This window comes from Platalea leucorodia (genome assembly GCF_965183815.1).
Source record: "Platalea leucorodia genome assembly, chromosome: 9".
Taxonomy (NCBI): Eukaryota; Metazoa; Chordata; class Aves; order Pelecaniformes; family Threskiornithidae; genus Platalea; species Platalea leucorodia.
In genome coordinates this window covers 37,167,188-37,191,277 of record NC_138831.1, presented here as the reverse complement: position 1 = coordinate 37,191,277, position 24,090 = coordinate 37,167,188, and the positions used below count along the sequence as shown (strand labels likewise).

The 24,090-nt window shown below is 36.0% G+C and overlaps 1 protein-coding gene across 1 annotated transcript in view; it reads left to right on the top strand.

The window, feature by feature from the left end:
* UNC13C (unc-13 homolog C) overlaps positions 1 to 24,090 on the top strand; it is a gene marked incomplete at its 5' end in the record, with an annotated part of 185,159 nt that overhangs the window by 85,724 nt on the left and 75,345 nt on the right. The window contains 5 exons of the mRNA XM_082321495.1: positions 3,224 to 3,374; positions 6,222 to 6,290; positions 7,663 to 7,752; positions 8,790 to 8,918; positions 22,269 to 22,402. Coding sequence (XP_082177621.1) covers positions 3,224 to 3,374; positions 6,222 to 6,290; positions 7,663 to 7,752; positions 8,790 to 8,918; positions 22,269 to 22,402 — 573 coding nt within the window. The remainder of the gene's footprint in view (positions 1 to 3,223; positions 3,375 to 6,221; positions 6,291 to 7,662; positions 7,753 to 8,789; positions 8,919 to 22,268; positions 22,403 to 24,090) is intronic.

Genomic DNA, 24,090 nt, shown 5'->3' with positions numbered 1-24,090 from the left:
GTGCAGTACAGCAAGTTGTTTAGGCTTTTAATTTCTATAGGCTCGATTTTAATTTCAATTTAAGAATTTGAATTTGACTAAAGTTAGAAGTCTAAATGCTTTGCTGATTCTGAGCTTTAAGAACTAGCAAAATAATAAAACATATGACCTACTCTAATTCATAGATTGTCTTTGCATTTTTTAGTATTCTAAAAAAAGAAAGAGAATACATAAAATATTTTTTACTTTTTTAAAAAATTTAATGTAAATTACTTGTACGTGACTTCCCACTTTGAATACTGTATATTGACAACAGGTTTACCTTTTTTTTAAATGACCTGACATTATGTTCTCGCTTGATTCAGCAGTGCTAAAATTAATAATTTGTAGTTCCCATGAAGCAGACTGCTTAAAAATCAGAGCTGATTTAATACACTCAGATGTGGGTGGAAGTCAGTGTTGGGTTTTTCTTACATTTGCTTGCCCAAGGTGCTGTGAGCTGTAATGGCCTTTGGTTTCTTCAAGAAAAGTGAAACAGTAAAGTTGCTAGCAAGTCAGGGAGTTAAAAGTATTCAAAACCAAATAGAAAACCACTTTGCACTGTTTTTTTGTCTGTGATCAGCACTCAGCCCAAATTCTTACTTTCAAGATTCTGTTGAATACAAGCTGGAACTCCATCCAAAAAAATGCTTCCAGTTAGAAGTTCTAAATGCTGACATCCTGAGGGAGATGATGTTCAGCCTGGGGACTAGTTGTACTCATATTCTGCAATGCAACCTTGTGTGGCAGTTTCTTCCTTTCCCCTCTTCCTTTCTTTACTGTAGAATTCAACATTATGTAAGCATAAGCCCTCATATTTGTACTCTGACCAATGCAGCTCTGCATACTGCAGAAGGAAACTGCTCAGTGCCAGATCTTCTCACAAGTGCCTTTGACCCACTTAGCGGATGAGGGAAAGGCTGTGGATGTTGTCTACCTGGACTTTAGTAAGGCCTTTGACAAAGTTTCCCACAGCATTCTCCTGGAGAAACTGGCTGCTCATGGCTTGGATGAGTATACTCTTCACTGGTTAAAAAACTGACTGGATGGCCGGGCCCAGAGAGTTGTGGTGAATGGACTTAAATCCAGTTTGGCAGCTGGTCACAAGTGGTGTTCCCCAGGGCTCAGTATTGGGGCCAGTCCTTTTTAATATCTTTATCAATGATCTGGAGGAGAGGATCGAGTGCACCCTCAGTAAGTTTGCAGATGACACCAAGTTGGGCAGGAGTGTCGATCTGCTGGAGGGCAGGAAGGCCCTACGGAGGGACCTGGACAGGCTGGACCGCTGGGCCGGGGCCAACTGTATGAGATTCAACATGGCTCAGTGCCGGGTCCTGCACTTGGGTCACGACAACCCCATGCAACGCTACAGGCTGGGGGACGAGTGGCTGGAGAGCTGCCTGGCCGAAAAGGACCTGGGGGTGCTGGTTAACAGCCAGCTGAATATGAGCCAGCAGTGTGCCCAGGTGGCCAAGAAAGCCAATAGCATCCTGGCTTGCATCAGGAATAGTGTGGCCAGCAGGACCAGGGAGGTGATCATCCCCTTGTACTTGGCACTGGTGGGGCCGCACCTCGAGTACTGTGTTCAGTTTTAGGCCCCTCACTCCAAGAAGGACGTCGAGGTGCTGGAGCGTGTCCAAAGAAGGGCAACAAAGCTGGTGAAGGGTCTAGAGAACAAGTCCTACAAGGAGCGGCCGAGGGAGCTGGGATTGTTTAGTCTGGAGAAGAGGAGGCTGAGGGCAGACCTTATCACTCTCTCCAGCTACCTGAAAGGAGGCTGTAGCGAGGTAGGGGTCGATCTCTTCTCACAAGTAACAAGCAATAGGACAAGAGGAAATGGGCTCAGGTTGTGCCAGGGGAGGTTTAGATTGAATATTAGGAAAAAATTCTTCACCAAAAGGGCAGTCAGGCACTGGAACAGGCTGCCCAGGGAAGTGGTTGAGTCTCCATCCCTGGAGGTGTTTAAAAGACGGGTAGATATGGTGCTTGAGGACATGATTTAGTGGTGGACTTGACAGTGATAGTTAACTGTTGGACTTGGTGATCTTAAGGGTCTTTTCCAACCTTAACAATTATATGATTCTATAAAAGACGGGTAGATGTGGTGCTTAGGGACATGGTTTAGTGGTGGACTTGGCAGTGCTAGGTTAATGTGCTAGGTTTGATGATCTCAAAGGTCTTTTCCAACCTAAATGATTCTATGAGAACAGCTCTAACTGAACTGTTCCTAATGGGAATAGGAGGCTCACCCAAACTTTTCTCCTTCTACTACTGCTGCTGCCAGCTTCAGCCTTCAATAGCCAACTGAGTTCATCACTCTGAGCTTCTCCCCCATTCCAGTAGTGTACCTCACTGTATAAATGCCGATATTTCTATGCTGTGTGCATGCAGCACAAAGATATGATGTGGCTTTAATCTCCCTTGTTGGTCCAAGCACCATGCCACAAGACTGGCAGTGCTGTAGCTTCCCTCTGGGATCAAAACAGGTCAGATCAGGGAGCTGGGTAGTAGTTACAGGATTGTAAGAATGTAAATCTCCTCAGACTCTGCAGGAAATGGGGGATAAAGCCTTTTTTCTCCTGAAGCCCCAACTGGGCTCAGTGACGGACTTTCTCTTTTCTTAAACATTGTTTTCCAATATGAAGCTGGTTCAGGTTTAACAGACTGATTACCTAAACTTTACTGGCCTGAATCAACGTGGAATGGTTTCAGTTACGGTCTAAATCAAATTAAGGTGAACCCAGAAGTTGCTCGATGCCTCACCTTTTGTTAATAATGTAGCCTAAAATACAAGCCATGGTAAAATGCTCGTTTGAGTCTTTTTGTTCGTATCAATTAAATCTTTCTCCACTAGAGTATAGATCTCTTGTGGCCTTTTATGATGATATGTTTGTGTTTGATTTTAAGTTTCTGTTTAATAATGAATGTTTTGCTTAATAGCAGTTAAGATAGTTAAATCATGTTTTTGTATTTAAGATTAACAGAGTAAGAGGCAAATGTGAATCTGATGTGTTCATTTTGAAAATATCAGTGTGCAACAAGTAGAAATTATATCAAATGTGTCTGGATTTTCCTCATGGGTATCTGCATAATTGTCCATGAGGTAGCTTGAAATTTACATCATTGGAGCTGAAAAGAAATCGTGATGAGAGAAAGGGCAGAATCTTTGCCATCTTTAATAACTGTCAGTTTGTTTGAATTGTAGGCACTTTTCCTGTCTGTCTTCTAAATATATGTGCCCTGGTGTTCCAGCAGTTATGAGTACGTTGTTGGCCAATATAAATGCTTTCTATGCTCATACTACAGCAGCAACTAATGTATCTGCCTCAGATCGGTTTGCAGCTACCAACTTTGGGGTAAGTAGACTTTCTTTTTCAATAGAATACTAATCCTCATCTGGTTTTTTTTTTCCTAATACGTGATACCATATTAACTTCTAAATTCAAACATTTTTAAGAAGTTGGTCATTTTAAAGAATAAGAGTTGCTATTAGCTTTTGAAAATTTTACCCTGAGTCTTTACAATCAATCACTATAAAAGCTAGAGAAGATACTATTCAGTTCCTTATATAGTGATATGTAAGGCATATAGGGTAGAAAGCACTGGCACACATGCATAATACTAAAATCTTCAACAATCAGGTTTTGTTTTTATTGCAGCAAGGCTTACAAACTACCAACTGCACTAGACTGCTAAGTATCGGTTGCAATTACTTTCTTGGGCTATATGTCGTCAGTGAACTCATATTAGCCTAATGGATCTAGCCATAAATACTGTTCTTCTTCTCACAAGAGCCTATAAGGATGGACTTTTATTTTTGCTGAAATAATGGTGCATTGTCCAAGTCCTGGATTTAGGTATCAGAAATTTTAGGAGGAATACCAGCATCTCAGTATGTGGTAGTACTTTTTTTGTTGTTGCTAACTTTCCTTCAGTGGATAAGTATTTCACAGTGTGGACTTCCTAGTCTTTGAACATGATAAAAAATTAAAGATATGTTCACTTTGTTCACACTGTATTCTGATTTGTTCGCCTACCCTTCACTGGGGAGATGAGAGCAGGAAGGGAGAGCAATAATTCAAAGAGGTTGCTTTCATATCTCTACTATTACACATGATGTAGTCAGAGATAAACACAGTTTGATGCTGGAAAATGCATTCCTTCCTCTTTCTTTTGTATGGCTGTTATTTGTATGGTTGATATCAAAGCTATTTTTCATTTAAGAGTAGCTATGAAAACATGATAGTGTTTTGTAAAATACCATTTATTGACATGAAATAAAATATTAAACATAATTAAAATTTATTAAATAAAAATTATAGTTGTTTGAAGTAGTGTTAGAGGTACTAACTAAGTCTGTTAAAAAAAAAATTAAAAACCCATTAAGTCATTGTTTTCAGGTCCATTCAGTATTTTTTGAGAGAAATATTTACTCTAAATATCAATTTAATTTTCTTTTAAATGTTAAGTCTGGTGGAAGTACTCACATATAAATGTACCCAGGGCCAGATCTTTAGTTTGGAAACACCATGTTCTTGAACTGGAACTTTATCTGCTGCTACTGCTAGAGGTTTGCTTTGAAAGAGGAATATTAACGTTGCTCCATTACTATAAAGTAAAAAAGTGTATAGATGAAAAGCACTATCAGAATATTTATGATTTAATTATTGTATTGTCATGATAGCACAATGTTGCTCTGTTCTTATTCAGGTTTTCTTTTATAAGCTAATCGATGGTTTATGATGGAATGACACTGCATCTTTGTTGAAACAAAGCTACTCTTTCAATGTTCAAGCCCTATTAGACTTGAGTTTTATCCAGCTTTTGAAATTTAAAATGTTTTTGCTGGATTTTCTTTTTTTTTTTCCATTTTTTCTAATGTTAATGCCAGTTTACCTTTGACACAAATTCCAATCCAATTCATAGTTCAGCAGATGGTTAGAAAGACAATAGTAAGCATCACAAATAGAGATCTGGAGCTCTTTTTTCAAACAATTGACTTATAGGCAAAATATTAGATTATTTTCCTCTCTTGGGTCAAAAGGCTTTTGTTAGTGGATAGCTGCACATCATTCATCAAAAAGAACATCTCAAATTCAAGTCCTCAGGCTACAGCTGGGAAGGATTTGGCTGAGTGAATATTTCATACAGATTTATAACATGACAAAAAAAGTTCCCTTTTGATTGATCCCTTAAGGGAACTGTGCCAAATTAGTGGCTTTTGGTGTAGGTTAGTGCTCCACTGATGAGAGACAGTGCACAAAGAACTCTATTTTCATATTATTGCTGATCATATTTCAGGGATGGTGCGGATACCATCATGCATTCTGAGAGCATTGATCTTGCTACTTCCACAAGCCTGCTGCTTTCACATAGACTGGCAAGGATTTCTGCATAATTTTGTGCAGTGGACTATGGAATATGTTCTAACATGAAGACTGGTAATTAGAAGCTCTCATTAGTATTACTTGAGAATGGCACAACTCAGCTGGGTGTCTCACAGCAAAATGTTTTCACTGCACCTTCATCTATCAAGATAACAAGTTTATCTCCGCATTTGAAAGGGAAAACTATAACTGCATAGTATTACTTAGCTTGTTGTTACAAAAGCCACTGTTTCTGAGGTATAGTTTTCAATCATACTTTTACACCAAATTCTGCTGTAAATAAGCATTGTTTCTTACACATTAAAGGGAGGGGGGAAGTGCCTTCTTCAAGAGTGTAAGCAATTACAAAGCAAATATAAAAATTTAACAAGCTTATCTGTTTTAATAAGCCTTGCTAACGTAACTTAAAACTTTGGACTTATATACTGAGTTGATGGCTGTTATTGCATTTTTGGTCAGTGACATCAGGCAATGCTTTTAAATTTCTAGATATTTGGAGTTATTTAACAATGCATCAGTCATTAGGAAAGGAAAACACTGCATAGGAAAGTATGTCACCTCAGTCATGTATTGCACAGCTGCACAGTATTGAATGCATACGAGGTAAATCACAATATAGGATAGAAAGGGAAAATAAAGTGATAAAAGATATATTGCCTGGCCTTGAAACACAGATATCTCAGACCAGCACTTTTATATGAAACAACAGAAAGCAATCTATTTTTCAAATAAGAATGGAAAGTGGCTTTCTAAAAACCCACCAATTACAGGAATCTGCAAATTCTTATGCAACATATTCTTGTTTTCTTTTTACAGAGAGAAAAGTTCATAAAACTGCTGGATCAATTGCACAATTCTCTGAGGATTGATTTATCTAAATACAGGGTATGTGCCATGTATTCTGTCTAGAGGAAAACTCAAATGTTTTTTCGTGTAAATATCCCTGTGCACTTTATCTGCTTAAAGAAGTTTTAGAGATTAACCCGTCTTGTGGCATAGAAGCTGAAAATATTGGGTGCTGACATGAGACGCCAGATCCTTTGGAACAAAAACTTACAGAACTTAAGCAGTTTAACAATAATATTTTTCCAATTTGAAAAAAGTTACTATTTTCTTTCCAAAAGATAAGAATGGGTCAAGGGATGAGCAGACATTCAAGAAAGAGTAGGATTCAACAATTTTGGTTAAATTAAGCCGTAACTTGTTTAAGTTAATTCATCTGGGAATTACCTTTACTGACTCATGTACTGCAAATTGCAGTTACTGCTGTATTTATTCTGAGAGGCTGACATCTTTGCTGTAACTTCCATGCTAAGATCCTAGGAATGTTGAAAGAGACTTGACTCCTCATTTTCTACATGGTAGGAATTCCAGTTTCATTTCTGCCTCATGGAAGCTCTTTCCACTGAGGTATGCTCTAAACCCAGCCTTTCAGGAAAGAAGCATGCACTGAATACCTGCAAGTTATCATGCCGTTCTGAAGTCTCTCTCCTTTTCCATTGCACTGTATCGTGAAACTTTTGGATGATACATAAGCGATTAGGGCTCCATCAGCTATGGCTCTCCTTTCAGCTTCTAGAAATGGCAGCCTCCAACTCAGGGATTTCTCTGTTCATCTGGCCTGCTTTCTAAAACCAAATGAGAAGTGGAATATTTAAAAGAACCCCAAGGCATTAGAGGTGGTAGAAATTGCACGTACTCAGTTTTTAAGACCGTATCCTTCATGCAGCAGATATGTTCATCCTAGGATCTTTTAATTTTGAAGAATGTTATCCAGATAATATTGGAGCATGAGGATATCTGGCTGATGTTTCATTATTAGGAAGCCATTTAAATAAAACTACTTCCTATCAGTCTTCCTGTTAACCTAGAGATCGTAGCAAAAATTTTGTATATGGTTTCTTCATTAAGCTTACTACTACATTTATGCCTACAATTGATTTATGTACCATGAAGAACCCATAAATTATTTTCATTAGCAACATTTTCCAGTCTTTTTGTAGTATTTTTTATTCCATTACTGTTTTGAAAATATCACAATATTTTAAATCATTCATGTTACGGGAGCATTATCAGAAGTGTTCCTATTCATGTCATCACTGACTTCCTCACAGGCAGAATTCACGTGACACATGAGCATTCCTAATCCTTTGCAGAAGCATCTGTGTTTTCCTAGAGGGCTTTTTTCCTAGTTGTTCAAGGATCTTACCTGTAACTCCAATTTCACATGATTCCTCTCTTCCTCCCTCTTTACCAGGATAATTTCCCTGCCAGCAATTCTGAAAGACTCCAAGATCTGAAATCAACTGTGGACCTGCTTACCAGCATTACTTTTTTTCGAATGAAGGTATTGTCCTTTATGACTCTAAAAAAAAAAATGCTGTTGCCTTTTATTTTCCAGGAAGATCATACTCTATTTAATACTCTCAATCAATTCATCTCCTTCAGTTTTAAGTTAAATCTCTCAGCTTACTGAAGATCATTGAAGTAAAGTCATCTTATTCATACTTTGTATTAACAATGTGGTAAAAGCCATTATCTTTGAAAAACAAACAACTATCTTTTCCTTTTTTAACACTTATTTTTACATGTCCTGAAGGAAACAAAAAATTTACCTTTTTAATTAGTTTAAAGTCAAGTCACATAAAGCAAACTCAGTTGAACTCATGAGGAACGTGTGTCATACAGAATAATGTTTTCCTAGTAGTATCGTAATATCACATGCCAAACAGCAAAAACAGGTCTGATAATTCTACTTGCTTTTGTCGCTCCAGATGTTGATATCTAGGTGGTAAAGTTCTGAAATATTTTTAGAATTGAATGGTACACATTGATACTACTGGATGAAAATACAGAAACACAAAACAGTGTTTGTTGCAATAGCATGTGATTTTACTACGTTAGGCACTACCTAAAGAACATTAAAATAATCCATTAAATTGAAGTTCAAATTAATGTATCCTAAAGTAGAGTAAAAAGCTGAACCCTTTGCTTTAAAAAATGAAGAGCTATTTGGCTGATATTCTTATTCAGAGGAAAGCACATAATTATATGGTTAATTATTTCCTAAATAATGGAAAAACCTTTAGATTTTCCACCTCTAGTGGAAAACCTAAAGATGTAAACACTTGGGCACGTATGCCTCTTTCATTATATGAATAATTTCATTCAAATAAAACTTAATGATACAATCTACTTGCTTAAGTATGTGTTTTAATGCATCTTTAAACTAAGATCACCTTAAGTCAACACAATTTAAAATATTTTTATCATTATCATATTTCAACACTTTTCATCCTGTATTACAGAACTGCATTCATTGCAACACATGGATTTTTTTGTGTTCAATCTAATTCTGACATTCTACCATTTATGAAATATTAGGTCCTTGAATTGCAGAGCCCGCCTCGAGCGAGTACTGTGGTGAAAGACTGTGTAAGAGCATGCCTGGACTCAACTTATAAATACATTTTTGACAATTGCTATGATCTCTACTCCCAGTTAGTGGATCAGGTAAGGCCAATAGGAGATTGTTTCATGCTATTGCTTATTCATTATTGTTAGTTTACCATAAGTAAATAGAAAGCATTCCAGTGTTCCTTCATATCAAAGCACCCAGGTTATTTTCATTTTATTTATGTGAGAAGGAGCAATATATTATAAATAAACCCACAGATGGCTATGAACTCTAAAATGTTTACCAAGATGAGTCTCAAAATCAACACGTTAACTCATAACTGAGTCATCACATTGGACATGACTGTAAAATTGTCCAGTGTCTTTAGGGAAGACGACATTAGATTGACTACTGTTCATTCAAGATCCTTAATTGGAAAATAATTTTTAAAAATCTAATATTTCACTTCAGTAGCTTTAGAAAAGAAGCATTATAATTTGCTGAAAATTATGTACTGTCTTTCCAGCCTTGTATTTTAACACCTATGATATATACTTGGATCCAAGTTTTAGTAACTGCTTCAAGAAATCAGAGGATAATTCTGTAATATTTCTTAATATTAGTCCATCAGGCTGAACTGTCAATGCAAAATAACTATAGCATTTATCATATTCCAAATGCCATGCAAAAGCCTTGAGAATGCTTTTTTTCTATAATATCGCCAGAGTTTATTCTATAAGTAATGTTAAAATTAAGACATTTGTATCTGCAAAATTATATAACTGTCTTAAAGGACCATCACTGCTTTATCACATTACCTCTTGTTCCTTACTTTTGCCTTCTGGGTGGTACACTGGAAAAATGGTATTTCAGTGACTATTCCTGCCTTGAAAAGGATTAATTAAGTTGTTTGGCAAATGCACATTTGCTGTGTAGTATATACTAGATAAGAACAGTCATACTACATGATATAAGACATCAAATTTTATCTGGAAGCACATTTCACTTGAATCCAAAATATGAATTCCTGTATTTCAGGAGAGGCAGTACAAGCTATATGTGCAACTTTTCTGAAATGAGAATTTGTGTTCTAATGTTGGAGTCCTGTTACATGAGAAAACTTATCTCTAGCTCCCAGGCTTTGAATGTAAGAATTCCCACCAGCACCCATAGGCACCCCACACTATGAGTGCTTGTGTATGTGTTTATTCTCCAACAGATTATATTGCAAGCTGAGTAGCAGTATAAATTAGTAGAAGGAGCAGCTTCAGAAATCACTTCTATTTGCCTCATAAACTGTTCTGTTTTTTTGCTGACATTTACTCTGCAGCAATTTGATCTTGTCTGTTAAATATAATATGAGCTTTTGCTAGACTGGGTATCGCATAAGTCTGCGGAGTTTATCAGCAGATGCTAGCAATTTTAGTAAACAGTTAAAAGTGAAGTAATCTTACTTCTGCAAAGCATTGTGATACCTGCAAAAGCTTATCCATATTTAAAAAATTTCAGAACTTTTTTCTGTGAAATTGTAAAATATATTAGCCTGTCCATTTTAGTAGATGGTTTAAAAATGCAGGGATATTATAGCCTTTATGTTTGGTAGAGGATTTTTAAACAAGTGTAAAGTGATGCCTCTCTCCAATATTTTTTTTTTTTTTTTTTTGAGCAGAAGGATGGGCAATATCATTATATTATTTTTCTCTTACACAACTCTTTTAATGATAGAGCAATATGAAGCCCTGAAATTAAAAAAAAAAATTCCACAAATATTCGCTCAGCTGGAAAACTGAATTAACTGCATTTCACTGTATTTATATGCATCTTCTATTCTCTTTCAGCAAGATTTCCAGCAGGTGAGTTTGTATCTAGAAACTTTAAGCAGACAAGTGTCTATAGAGTTACAGTCACTAGCAAGTATAAGAAATTTTAGTGAAAATGTGCAAAAAGCAAAATATAAAATTAAGATAAATAAACCACATTCAAAATAACTCATCACTAACAGTAATCAAACAACGAACACATATAATCTTAATAACAGATAGTAAAACTTTGTTTCACAACAGGTGGTAGGCAGTTCTGAGAAATATAATCTAACTAATCTTGCTTTAATAAAGAGATGAATAAAATAGTTCAAATCGCTACCTAAATTTTATATCAACTCTAGAGTTGTACAAGGAAACTACCTTCTGCATTATCCTCTTATAGGTTGCTACCAGTATATCTCCACATGCATTTAATTTTAGGAACAGCTAAGTATACAGCTTGTTGGAACCTATAGCTCTGGAGGTTTTCCAGTGAATCCAGATGCACTGCAGACTGGCTTGTGGTATCATTGTTATAATAATGAAGCAGTAACCAATATTGTAATTAACATTTCATTATCTTTGTGTCCAAACCTCTTACACCAGATTACACCCTTAGGCCTTCTTCATTAACCAATCTCTTATCTCTGTTTGCCTCCCCATCAGATGAGGCCTCCTCCTCGCAGAGGGAGGAAAGGAGTGCATCCTAGCACGGTGGTGCAGCACAGGAGGTTCATGTTTTAGCTGCACAGCTGAGATTTGAGCTGTGAGTAGTGAGAACTGAAATCAATGAACCCCAAAGCAACAAGAAATGGTTCATATGTAGGTCACCACCTGCTCTCACTCAGGGGAAAGACTGGCAGCTGTTGTCCTGCCAAGGCCGACTGCAGGCTCAGGGTTTTACCATGGTTCATTTCTGGCCTGAATCATAATGTGGATCGTGTTACAAAAAAGTGAAACCTGGACAGTCTACTTAAACAATAGTATTTCCATCTGGCCAGATGTGGTAGGTTCTTGCACTTTATATATACTGTCTCTGTGTGTAACTCATGTTTACCACCTTCTGCATTTGCTTTTGTCTACAACCTAAAATTCTCAAAGATGCCTGCTGCAGTATTTCTAGAAAATATGTTTAGTATCTGAATGTGTGTAATTATCTGGTTTTGGGGTGAAAATAAAACAATGAATGATGAAATTGAGGGTGCTCAAGCTGGAGTTTGGGGAAATTTATCACCATAAGAAAAGTAACAAGTAAATCACAAAATATGCTCAGCAATCCCTGCTTCCTCTTTTTATTACTTCCTACCTTCGTGTTAGAGAGACAATCACTATTATAACGCAAATATCTTGCAGCAAAATATCACTCCTGGGGAACAGCAATATTTCCTGGGGTGAAGCGTGGTAAATGCTAACAGTATGCAAAAATGTCATGCTACAGTTTCATACCAGAATACAAAGAACAGCTGATGGCAAAAAAAAATGAGTACTACAGACAGTAAAACATGACATCTTGACAGTCTTACTGCCACGTATATTACTGTCCTCGTTGTTTGAGACAAAGCACTCTGATGAGGAACTACCTAATTCCTTATGCAGCAGTTGCAGTACTTTCTCTTTTTAATTAACGCTGATCTGAGTGAAGAGCTAGCTGCCTTATGTTGGAAAAAATAATGCCTTGAAAAAGTAGTTTAGGAAAGTGCTTTGATAACTTGCTGACTCCATTTACAAATATGTCACTGTTTCTGTTTTCTTAAGAAAACAAAAAAATTTTGAAATTTTGGCTGATGCCTGCAATGACTGAAGTCCCTTCAATAATTCTTTCTGCAGTATTCTCCACTGAGTGAAACCAATAAAATGCAAATTAAACTCTTTCTGTTCTCTGAAGAGCTCTTGATCAGTACAAATCATTTCATGACTGATAGCACCAGTATACTGGAAAAAAACATGGGGATACTCTGTATCTGACACCTGCTCAGTGCAATATTGAAATTCTACTTGATTTTGGAGACCTTCTCTTTGTCTGTTACTCATCTCTGTGTGTTCTCACAGTGAAGCATGGTGCAGAAGACTGGAGCTAGCAACAAATTAACTAGTTCTGGAGCCAGGTGTTACGCAGCTGTGGCAGCACAGTGCTCTTCACTTGCCATTTACCTCTGCTTAGAGGTATAGCACCTTAGGTCAGGTCAATAATGTACCAATAATATTCTAGCTTTTGGGAATCAGACTTTCTGTATTAACAGGATGCTGTAGACTAGCATGTGGATGGACCTATGCTTTGAGAGCTGGCTCAGTTTTGCTGTACTCATCTGTGAGTCCCTGGTCACTTTGCCAGTTGGGATTTGGGAACCCAAGCCACGTAGCCGCTGAGTGTACCTCTTTTTCTTTTGTAGAAATGACAAAAAATCAGTAGATTACTAATTTCTTATAGAAATACTATAAGAATTGAATCATGAAGCATGTCACCTGTGATTTCTGAACACATTCAGAAGTATGAAGCAGGAAATAAAGTTGTACAGTAGTGAAAGCTGTTTACCCCATGGAGTCTTGTTTTTCAGGCATGCAAATTTCAGTGCCAAGTAATACTTGTTGTGAGGCACTTTGTTATATTTACATACTGCTTTAGATGCACTGAAAAGGTTCTAACTTCCGCAAATCTGGCATGCAGAGGGTACTTAGAGACCTCTCCTTATGTTGTAGCATTGTGTTTGATGGGCAGCATGTTAGCCACAGTAACATAAAAACCTTTGATAAAGTACTTTAGAACAGCGGAAGGATGCATTTTTTCCTGTGATATTTCAAGCCCCGTCCTGAGACTTCTCTATCAGAGAAAGACCAATTCTTACAGATAAAATTGCTTGTTAGAAGCTTGTCTGAGAACACTGGTTAGAAAGTCAAGAGAACAACCCATCATCTAGTGACAGCAGAGATCTGGTAAAAGAGAACATAGGAAAAGGCATAGACCTTCAACCTTGAAGTAAGGAAGGGTAGTAGTATTGTCATCAGAAGAGATGAACAAACAAACTGGCTTGTTATCCAAAGCCTTATACTCTTCAACTGTTTATGTTAATTCTAGGTGCATAGAAGTGAACTGTTGTCAGTTAATGTTAGATCTCCAAAAACCCAAATATTTTTCAGTGCTGAAATCTGAATGCTGGTAAAGGCTGGTTATTAATTAAGAACAATGAGCAAAATAAACCTGAACTTTACCCAGGTCTTAAATGCAGATTATCTCATAAGCAACAAAAGTCTGGTCAATATTGGGTTTTGTGAGATTGCAGTTAATTCACAGTCCAGCCCCTTTGGTTGCAAACATACATACTCCATGTTTTTGAAAGTAGTTCAGATGATAGATCTTTGCAAACAGTTTGCTTTGATTATTTATTGGTCAATATTATTTAATTATTTATACTATGTGATGGGGCTATCCTAATATTCCCAGGGAACAATATAAGCTTGAGTGGAATGCCCAGTATTCAGATTCCTGTGTTATTGAGCCCTGTAGGTATGAGGGTATGAAGACTTGAACATTTGTATGCAGTTGCTTCAAGTCCAATTTGTATCTGAATACTGGCAAAAGCAATTGCACATTGAAATCTGACCTTCCATAATACAGCTCCAGTGATTATCAGTAAACATTGACTAGGAATTGAGTGAAACACTGACAATTCTGAGAAATGTGCAGACAGAGATTTCTGTATCTAAGTTTGTGACATACTTCCTGTAGGTTGATGGTTATGGTGTAATTAGTAGTACAGCAATCACAGGACAGGCATCAATTCAGGTATGCAAAACCATCTGGTGTCCTGATTACATGAGCTGAGGCCAAAGTAGTTCAGCCTCCTTTCTATCTAGATTAGCATGCCAATGCATGTATTTATCCATGCTGTAAACAGACTTCTATTTCCAAATAAAATATGCTAATAGTGAATGTCCTCACTACTGCATTTCAGTTCTCTCCTCCCCGTTTCACCTCATGTTTCTGATCACATTGTGGCCAAAAGATTAAGAGCATGAGACTGGCCATGCCGCATCAGATAAAAGATTCATCTGGCCCAGTATCTTGTCTCTGATTATGATGTCTTGAGAAACTTCCAGCTAAGGAAAAGGTTTATAAACTATATAAACTTTAGCTCGCATATCCATTCCTTTAATGGAGCTCATTCTGTACATTTCATAAACCTTGCTGTCCTTTTCTAAGCATTTTCAAATTCTGCTATATTATTTTCAGGATGAGGAGAAAGGGAGAGGCCAGATATGTACGCAACATTCAAAATATGACCACCACATGGAGACAGGAAGTAGAATAAGGATGTTCTTTGTTGTGTGCTCTGTTCAGATAATTCTTCATGGTTGATTTGCTCTCTCTGCTGCTTTATCACTGCACTGATGTTTTCATGGAAGTATCTATCATAACCTTAAGATGTGTCTCCTGTGGCAAAGGTGAGCTCAAAGTCCCAGTGTAATATGCAGGAGACAAAGTGTGTGGGACATACAGTAGTCCTTGGATTAGGAAACAGCTTGTGAGACAGTGTTAGGGAGAGCTACCCTTCTGCCCTTTGGGACAGAAAACTTTCTGATTTACCTTGCTGGAGCTGTATATGACTGGTCTAAAATATTATTGTTTCTTCTTTCTTTAGTAAATAGATTTGAATTTAAAACCTTGTAAGCAGTAGCATTTAAGCGGTAGTCCTTTGTAGACTGTTCTGTATGTTATAAATTTCAGAGTGTTAAGTATGCACGTTACACAGTTAAAAAGCAAGGGGTCTACAGTGGTTGATAGATTTTTTTAAAATTTGAAATGCTGTGATTTACAGTTTTCCAAAGTAAGTGCAACACTTCTATCCTTTTGAGGTGTAATATATTTTATATAACATATCAGATATAAAATATATGATATATAGTATAAAATATAGAGATAAATAATTTTTGAAAGATGCACGATGTTATTTTGAATCCTTCTTTCTTTACCACATTTGTCCTTTAATGTAGATATGTTGCAGAGAGCAGGGTATTATTACAATTAGACTTCCACATTCTTAAAAATATTGCAGTGTAGATATTTCAGGGCAGTATGAAGGTTATGCTGATTGCTGCAAAGAGCTTTCAGTAAGCAAGGAGCTCACCTGGATCATTCTCCACCCATTCCCTGCATAAGTGTAGTGCTTTTGGGAAGGTGAGGCAAATCAAACCACAGTAGTACTTGGCTTGCCACTCCAGATGAGCTATGCATGTTATGCTGCCCTGAATGGGTGGAACAATTAGATCGGCTTCTTTCACGTGGCAGTCCTCAAAGAAAAAGAGCGAAGAGTCTTAATTAGAATTTATCCAAAAGGATTCCATTCCATTTCAGTTGGTACTGGAGAAGGATCCATGGAATATGGTCTCTGTTTCAAATATTAAAACAGTTTAGGAGTTACTATGCAATAGCACTGCTCAGGGGATATTGGTTCAGTGAAATCCCTCACATGTTCTGAATGCATTTTGAGTATCTGCAATTGGTTTCTGGCTTTAGCCTCTCTAAGTAAATGCTGTAAAGCTAAATTTTCATTCTTTACATACATAAAAATTTTTAAAAAGTATAAAAATTATATAAAATTATAAAAATAGGTGTAATACATGTAAATGTCTATATGTGTGCATGTTATAGCTATATGCTGCATATTGTGTATTCCCTGATGATTCTTAACCTCTTCCAAATTAAATAATATTTACTGAGCAGTTTAAAAACACAGAAGTACCATTAAAAGTAATATTTCATCATCTAAGACTGGTCTATTAAATTGCACTCTGTAGCCTCACACTAATCAGGGCTACTGCCTTAGTTTCCATTCAGCTTCCATTATACCGTTATTTATATAGAAAATATGATATTTTGAAACTTAGCTTGGGGCTTGCATCAGACAGTCTTCATGCAGATTAGTTTCTGAAATCATAGGATTGGATTTATCAAAGTCACACCCATACAGATGTTGTGTATTGATTGCAATTACAGAACATAACAAAATAAAAACAAAGCAAAATAAAACCAGACATTTGTCCTGCAAACTAATAAAATCAATGATGAGAGAAGTTGAAAGTGCTGTGTTCCTCAGACCAGCCTTTACAGATTTGTCTCAGGGTAATATAGATGTAGATTTTAATCCTGCTTCACACTGTGCCTGAGATTGCTTTCTCCACCTTCAGCCATTTTTTCAGAGTGCAAAATATGTTTGGTTGTCAACAGTTTAGCCTTTTTTTTCTTAAACTCAGAAAAATCCCTCTACATTTTGTCTTTTTCTTTAAGAGAATATCAAAATTCCAGCAACCAGTTTTGGTGCCTCTGTGCCACATGATCCATTGTTTGCATATGAACTCAGGTGACTAGGAAATTGATAGTAAAAGGAAATTGAAAAAGACATGGTTTAGTGCAAGTAAAGAATTTATTTTCATACATATCATATGAAAAATTCCTCTTACTCACTTCTTCTTTCTGATTTTGATGTATTCTATGGCAAAAGACAAACAGTTATAAATCACCTAGTTTGGATCTTGCATTAAAAAAAAAGCCATAGAGTCTGCCGTATTTCCTGTGTTTTTAAATCTTAGGTCAATAATATGACTTCTTTTAAAGATACTTTATTTATAAAGTGTTTGCAATTATCTAGTTTTCTAATGAATTACAATGCTCTCAGCAAAATGAAATATCCTGTAACGAAATATAATACAAAATACATGAAGAAACATCCTTTAGGTTATCTCTCAGTGGGATTCCTCTGAATTAAGACAGCTTTGCCCAGGCAAGCACATCTAACTTACTGTAGCTCTGCAAAATAACTGGAACTTCTTTTCTCTGAAACTGACTGAAATTTTATCCAAAACAGCTTAGTACACTTGATACAAAGTGAGGAACTAATTGTATTTTACATTAGTCCTATTGATGCTCTTTGGGATTTTCTTTTCCAACAGATGTGGGATCACTGCTGAAACCAGTGTCATTCTTGGCATTGACTGCTGTTTGAATTTTACCCTATTTCAGGTGTTCCAAATAAGTTTTCACATGTCTTTAACTAGTGTTAGTATACTGTTGTAGGAATTTACTTAGAACTGTCTATTAGCAGTAAAGGCAGCATTCCCTGTGACAAAGAACTAATAAAAAGACACACAATTTAAGAATGCATCATAAAATCTAATGCCTGATGGTCAGATTTATGATCCACTGAGTAAATTCACTGGGCATAGCTTCTATATAAGTCGGAGACATTGGGTGAGATCAAAACCAAAGAGATTTTAATTAAAGGAACATTTGGAATCTAGGATCCTTTGCAACACATTCCTAATCTAAATCTAATTATTACATGTCTGTAATTGCAACAGACTGCTTTGTAAACTTTTCTAAGTGATAGGAAATGAGTAATAGTGAAATTCAGTATATATAGTATATAATGATCAAGTATTTCCCATTCTGGTGGTCCTGAGCTGTGTCATCATGGAGAAACGTGATGAGAACGTATCATTTTTAAAAGCAGAATCAGACAAACAGCTATATTCATTAGTACCCAAGCAATCACATTTACTCCTCATGCCTGTTTCACATAGTCTATTTTTCTAAAATATTTCATTATTTAAGTTTGCCACTTCCATGTTGTTGCTTGACATTTTTACGTGGTAAAGGATGTATGGTATGCTACCACTTTAGAGTCATCCTAAAGACAAGAAGTAGCCAAGTCAATTAACGTGAGCATGTAAAAGCCTGTATTGTCATGTCTTGATGATGAGACATCATTTGTTATTATTGTTTGTTTCATCTGCCAGCAGATGCCTTTTAGGAATATCACTATTCTGCCTTTGGCCAGTTGGTTATTGAGCTCTTAAGTAGGATCTACTACAGTATCTTCTTATGGCATTTCACAGTTCCGTGCATGCAGACAGCATTACCATCCCAAGTGACGTTACAGGGGGTCAAGATATTTTAAGTAGTCTTTCCTAAATGAAAAAGCTAGTGAAAAAGAAACTGATTCTGCTAACTGGCAAACTTTCGTTTGTATCAGTCCTTCCTGAAAGCTCTTTTGGTTACTGTAAGACCAATCTGTGATTTTTAGCTTGTTGATTGAATTATGTATCCACCAAAAATGAAAGACAGTCAACTCAGAAAATCATTCTTTTAAAAAGTCATGAATCATGAACAGTATCTGTTAACTAGTGATTTTGTTGTCTTGATATATTGAGAATTTTTGTTCCTCCAGACCTTTTCAGATGTATTTTTTTAAAATCTCATTATCAGTATTATCCTGTATAATGATAAGCAGTATTCAGTGGCTCATATATCTTGTCACTGTATTTGTGCCAATATGGCATTAATTGGGTATATCGGGTATTTAGTTCATGTTTTCATACTGGTAGTGTCTTTCTAATGGATATAACTTGAGTGAAAAAAGAAAGTTACTATTATCAAGATAAGATTTTTCCACTTAATAGACCATATAGTTAACCGTGTTTATACTCCAGAAATTTTGTGTGTGTAAGTTGTTGTAAGTATATATTTTGCTTATGTATGAACTGATCTAATCTTGGCATTTTAAAAGGCCTTTCCACACTTCTGCATAGCCTGTAAATACGCTGTACATGTAAGCACATATGGTATTATTTCCTAAAGTGAAAGGATGCATACTGTTGAGAACTGGTTGGATATGGGACCAAATCACAAGACTGAGACATGAGCTATTATCATCACAGTTACAAAATTAGAGCAGATAAATTTCTTTTGAGACCACGGAGAAGGAAAAACTTAACTTGTTTTTTCATTTAATAAGAGGGCATTCTTACTGACTGTTCACAACAGACAGATGGTGAACCCATGTCACCAAAGCAGACTTCAGCAAAGCAGTATAGAAATTAAACTTCAGTGCCTCTAAAAGGGTGTTTCATTTCATTAAGAAAATGTTAAAATATAATTGTATGTTGCTGCCCTCCCACTCACTTTTTCTACAATGTTATGCAGTTTACTATGCCTCTCGGTTATGCTAATAGAAACATTTTCAAGCCAAACAAATTGTGTCATTGAAATTTTTTGGATGTGAAAATAGCTCTGTTTCAAGTTAATTTTTATTCCAAGATGGAACTTTCTTTTGTCAGTTTTGCAAGTTTGTAACTAATCAATGTAATCAAACTTCCAACATTGTTTTACCTCATTATAATGCTTCCGTGAAGGCATCTGTTGCCAGAAAACACATAAAACAAATAATAATGCCAGCAATAATAACAATTAATGTAAAAACAACTTGAATGATTCTGAGCATTTCTAACCCATTAGTTAGATTTTAGGATAAAAAACGGAAATTACAACTGGGCATGGGCAGAGTGTGCACTTTCATTTCAGAGCAAAAAACTACATCTGTTAATGTGAGACTGTTTAAAGAATACCTTCCCTGGGGATTTTGAAAAGATCATCTTGATTTTTAAAAGTTTTCTGTGCCCAAGAATTTTTGTAGAAAGCACCTCCTTGTGCAACTATTACTTTGTAAATTAGTTACTTTTTGCTATCTATATTAAAGAACAGAATTTCACATTCTGTGATTCACATTCACAATCATGAAAAGCTGTCTCAGCCACATGCCATTGCATGTTTTTTCTGTGAAATATAGTTCTTGATAAGATGTTGAACTAAATGTGAACTGGCTTTGTCTTCTACAACTACTTTTCATTTGTTTTGGCTTAAATATGCACTAGCTTCTGAGAAAAAAAATGGTATATTAGAAATAAATCTTTGCTATAGAAACAAGATCTTTTAATAAAAGTATAGTGTACACCAGGGAAAGCCCTTGTGAGTGACATTAATGCTCCAATATTCATTTCTGTCTTGAAAAGCACTCTTGTTTGCATGTGTGGTTGTAAATTATCGGTGATACTAGTCCCACCATCCATTGTAACTGCTTCTGAGCCTCACCCTTATTTCAGTTGCTTTAGACAGTGAAACTGTAGCATTTGCAGATCGGCTGAATAAGTAACAATATGATTAATCATACTTTTCTAAAATATTCCACAGTGACCACGAAAACAATTTCAATTAAGTGTTGTTGAAATTCCCTTTCTGCCATTCTAAATGCTGTTAATAGATAAAAGTTAATTGAGGTTAAGATAACATTTAATTAATTCACTATGACACTAATATAGCGTCATATCTATTCAAAGAGATACGGGGTCCATTGAAGTAGTTGTATTTGGACTACAAATGAGAAGTACAGGGAATATATGTTTAAACTTGCAAGATAATAGGCATGTTTATTTTCTCTGACTTACTAGTTGAGTGAAAAGACCCCTTTCTATCTCTGACAGCTGTGTAGAAGAGACCTAGCATGTGCAGACATTCCTTTGTGTGGCAGAAATTATGTGTGTATGTATGTGTGTGTCCATACAGAGATAAAAATATTTCTTTTCATATTTGGTTCTCTGCAATTCAGTTATTTAGTGGACATTGATAAGGAATCTGATCCTTCTGTCAAACAAAGAACTGAAAAATACTAATGTCTAGGAAACTAGAGTAAGAATTCATAAATCAAAACTATAGAGACAAAATATAGCTGTAAATGTACATTTTAGTGAGATTAAAAAGTATAAAATTCTCAATAAAAGTCTGTAAGTGGTGAATGTTAATACATATAACTATATTAAAAGGTGCAAAAGACAGGTTTTTAGTCAAGACGCATAAAAAAACACTGCTTTACTTACCAACTTTTAATGACTGGAGAGTCATGTTGGTAATCCAACTGATACATCAGTGTGTCATGTCCTTCCTCATGATTATTACAAAAATGTAATGGGGCATCTCAGGTTCTCTGCTTTGGGTGTGAAACTGGTTGCAGTCCTCTTCATTTACAAGGAGTATGCAAAAATCCCATTTCCCTGGATAAAAAAAGGAATCGGATTGGTTTTGCTCACAGCTTTAAAATCCTTGGCAAGGCAATATCTCCACAAGACTCTCTTTTGGATATTCCTATTTACCTTTTCCTAGTATTTTATGTGTCCAGGGATTTTTTTTTTTTTTTTCCTTCACTTACTTTGTGGTGTTCTCCTCTGCTTCTCTTAAACACACACTTTGTCGTTCTGCCAGTCAATCTGTGAGTCCCTGGAAAACCTCTGTGCAGAATACTTTGGGTAATAGCCTTTTTTATTTTGGCTATTAAAAAATAAAGGGAAATTTAACTGCTTCTTCGTTTAGAACGAACAGCATAGCAGCTGTTAGGACCAATAACTTCAGTGTATAATCCAAAACAAACCAAGAAATGTTCCTTATTATTGATATATTCAGTATTTATTGTGTAGGGTATAAAAGTTCTGCCTCAGCAAACAATTTTGCCTGCACTCAGTTTCAGCACAACAAAGAATTTGAGAATGTATTTAATTAAAATGTGGACATGCATTAAAAATCAAGTCTCTATTGATCTTCTTTGCTGGCCTGGCTGTCTTTGCACCATGGATGTTTTTTGATATATGTTCACAGCCTGGTACAGTCTGTCATACAATCTACTCTAAATTGGATAGACAGTCTTTGTCCAAAATTTCTGCAGATTCTTAATATGTCATTCTTTCCAACCACGTAATAATCTGTAGGTGGAAATCCCATAGTATTTTCTCTTTAATTTCTCTGATTTTATCTAGTATAAAATATATTCAATCTTGTTTTAACAGGGTAAGAAGCAAGAAGTTCCTAAGGAAGAACAGGGACCAACAACAAAGAATTTGGATTTCTGGGCACAGCTTATTACTCTGATGGTCACCATCATAGATGAAGATAAAACAGCGTATACACCTGTCTTGAACCAGTAAGTAATTACTTTCCCCATAAGAACTAAGAATCATGGATTTATTAAAATAAGGACAGGAAATACACCTGAATCAATAGTTGTATTTTAAATATAATCTAGCTAGAGATTTTTAAAAATACAGACTATAACATTGACATAGTTTGATAAAGACTTAGAGCTCTGATCGTGGAAAGAAAACCTTTTGTTTTAGGAACACTAAAGACACGTGCTATATGAACCATCCCAAAAAGTTAAGTAGCAAAATACTATGCAAGAGAACTAAATGGATAGACAGAAGGGAAAGTTCAGCGAAATAGTGTGATGGAATTAATGTTATGATAGTATCTTGGCACACAAGGTGTTCAAATCTTGCTGAGACTTTTTTGGCATTATAATAGAGTTTTAGGGATGTATTTGTAAAAGAATAATGAACTTCACAAAAAGACCCTCTCCAAATTTATGATTGGCTAGAGAGAAAGCCTAGCCAGGCTGACTTGAAAATTTATCAAATGGAGAGCAATATCCTGGACTTACCAGAGATGGAAGTTGACTTCTCAGAATTGAAGATATAACAGATGAGGGAGGTACAATCAATAACCAAGACAAATTGAATAAGTTGTGGTTGATACACTAGTAGAGGAGAGAGAGCCAATCGATAAACACAGAAGGAGGAGATAGAGTGCTGGGTTTTGAAAATGAAATATACAGAAGGAGTGCAAAGGAACATATTTCACATATTAAGGCTGGAGAAACGGACGTCATGCTAATTGAAATGCGACGTGATGAGGGCCTGAGGAAAACGTTTAGCTCTTTTAGCACTTTGGAGCTATTTTACAGAGAGATTCTAGAAAATCTGGGCATAGTCTAGCTGTGATGACTTATGCAAAGGTTAAAATTGAAACTTATATCCATATTATGGCTAAACAATTAATAAAGGTGTCTGCAGTGGCATTTAATGCAATGGTCTGAAGGGGAGCAAGAACAAGTCTGTTTCTTTCAGCCAAAACAGGGTAGATACTGAAAGGCACTCTGGACATGGAGATGTGCTTTTCTGTTGATAAAAGGTACCATACTTTTTATGGACCCACATTATAATTACCAAAGAAACCTCCTGATGATTAACCAGAAGTTGGAAGATATTTCATTGCCTTCTGGTTCCTTCCTTTCCTTTAAATAAATAGAGGATTGTTTCAGTCCTGGATAATAAACATCTCTCTGTTCAATCGTTTCCTGCACTGACCTTATTAAGGAACAAGTTCTTATCCTACAGAGGAAAGAAAACTCTTTTCCATTTACTCCATTTATACGACTTACTGTGAAGTTCCTCTATTAACAAAAGCTCATTTTTTTGTCTGACTGTCTGTATAACAAATATACTTATTATAAAACATCTAACTGGAACAAATACATGCATGTGTTTCATTTCAGTCTCTTCATTGAAATTAAACAAGAGTAATTGAGGGTTCATTGTCCTAAAAATTGTTCTAGCTATATTCTTATGCAAACGTGAGGGAGAAAGGAAAGGGATAAAGAACAGAGTTCCTCTGAGGGGATTAGGAGATTCCCTAAAGAACAGCTGAGTGATTGCGTAAAATGTGAAAAGAGGATCAGGAGTGGACGGAGCTGGACAGATTACGGGAGAGAGTTTGTGTGTGTGACTTCTCTCCCATTTTTACTGTTGTTTTGGAAGTGGAAGGGTGAACACA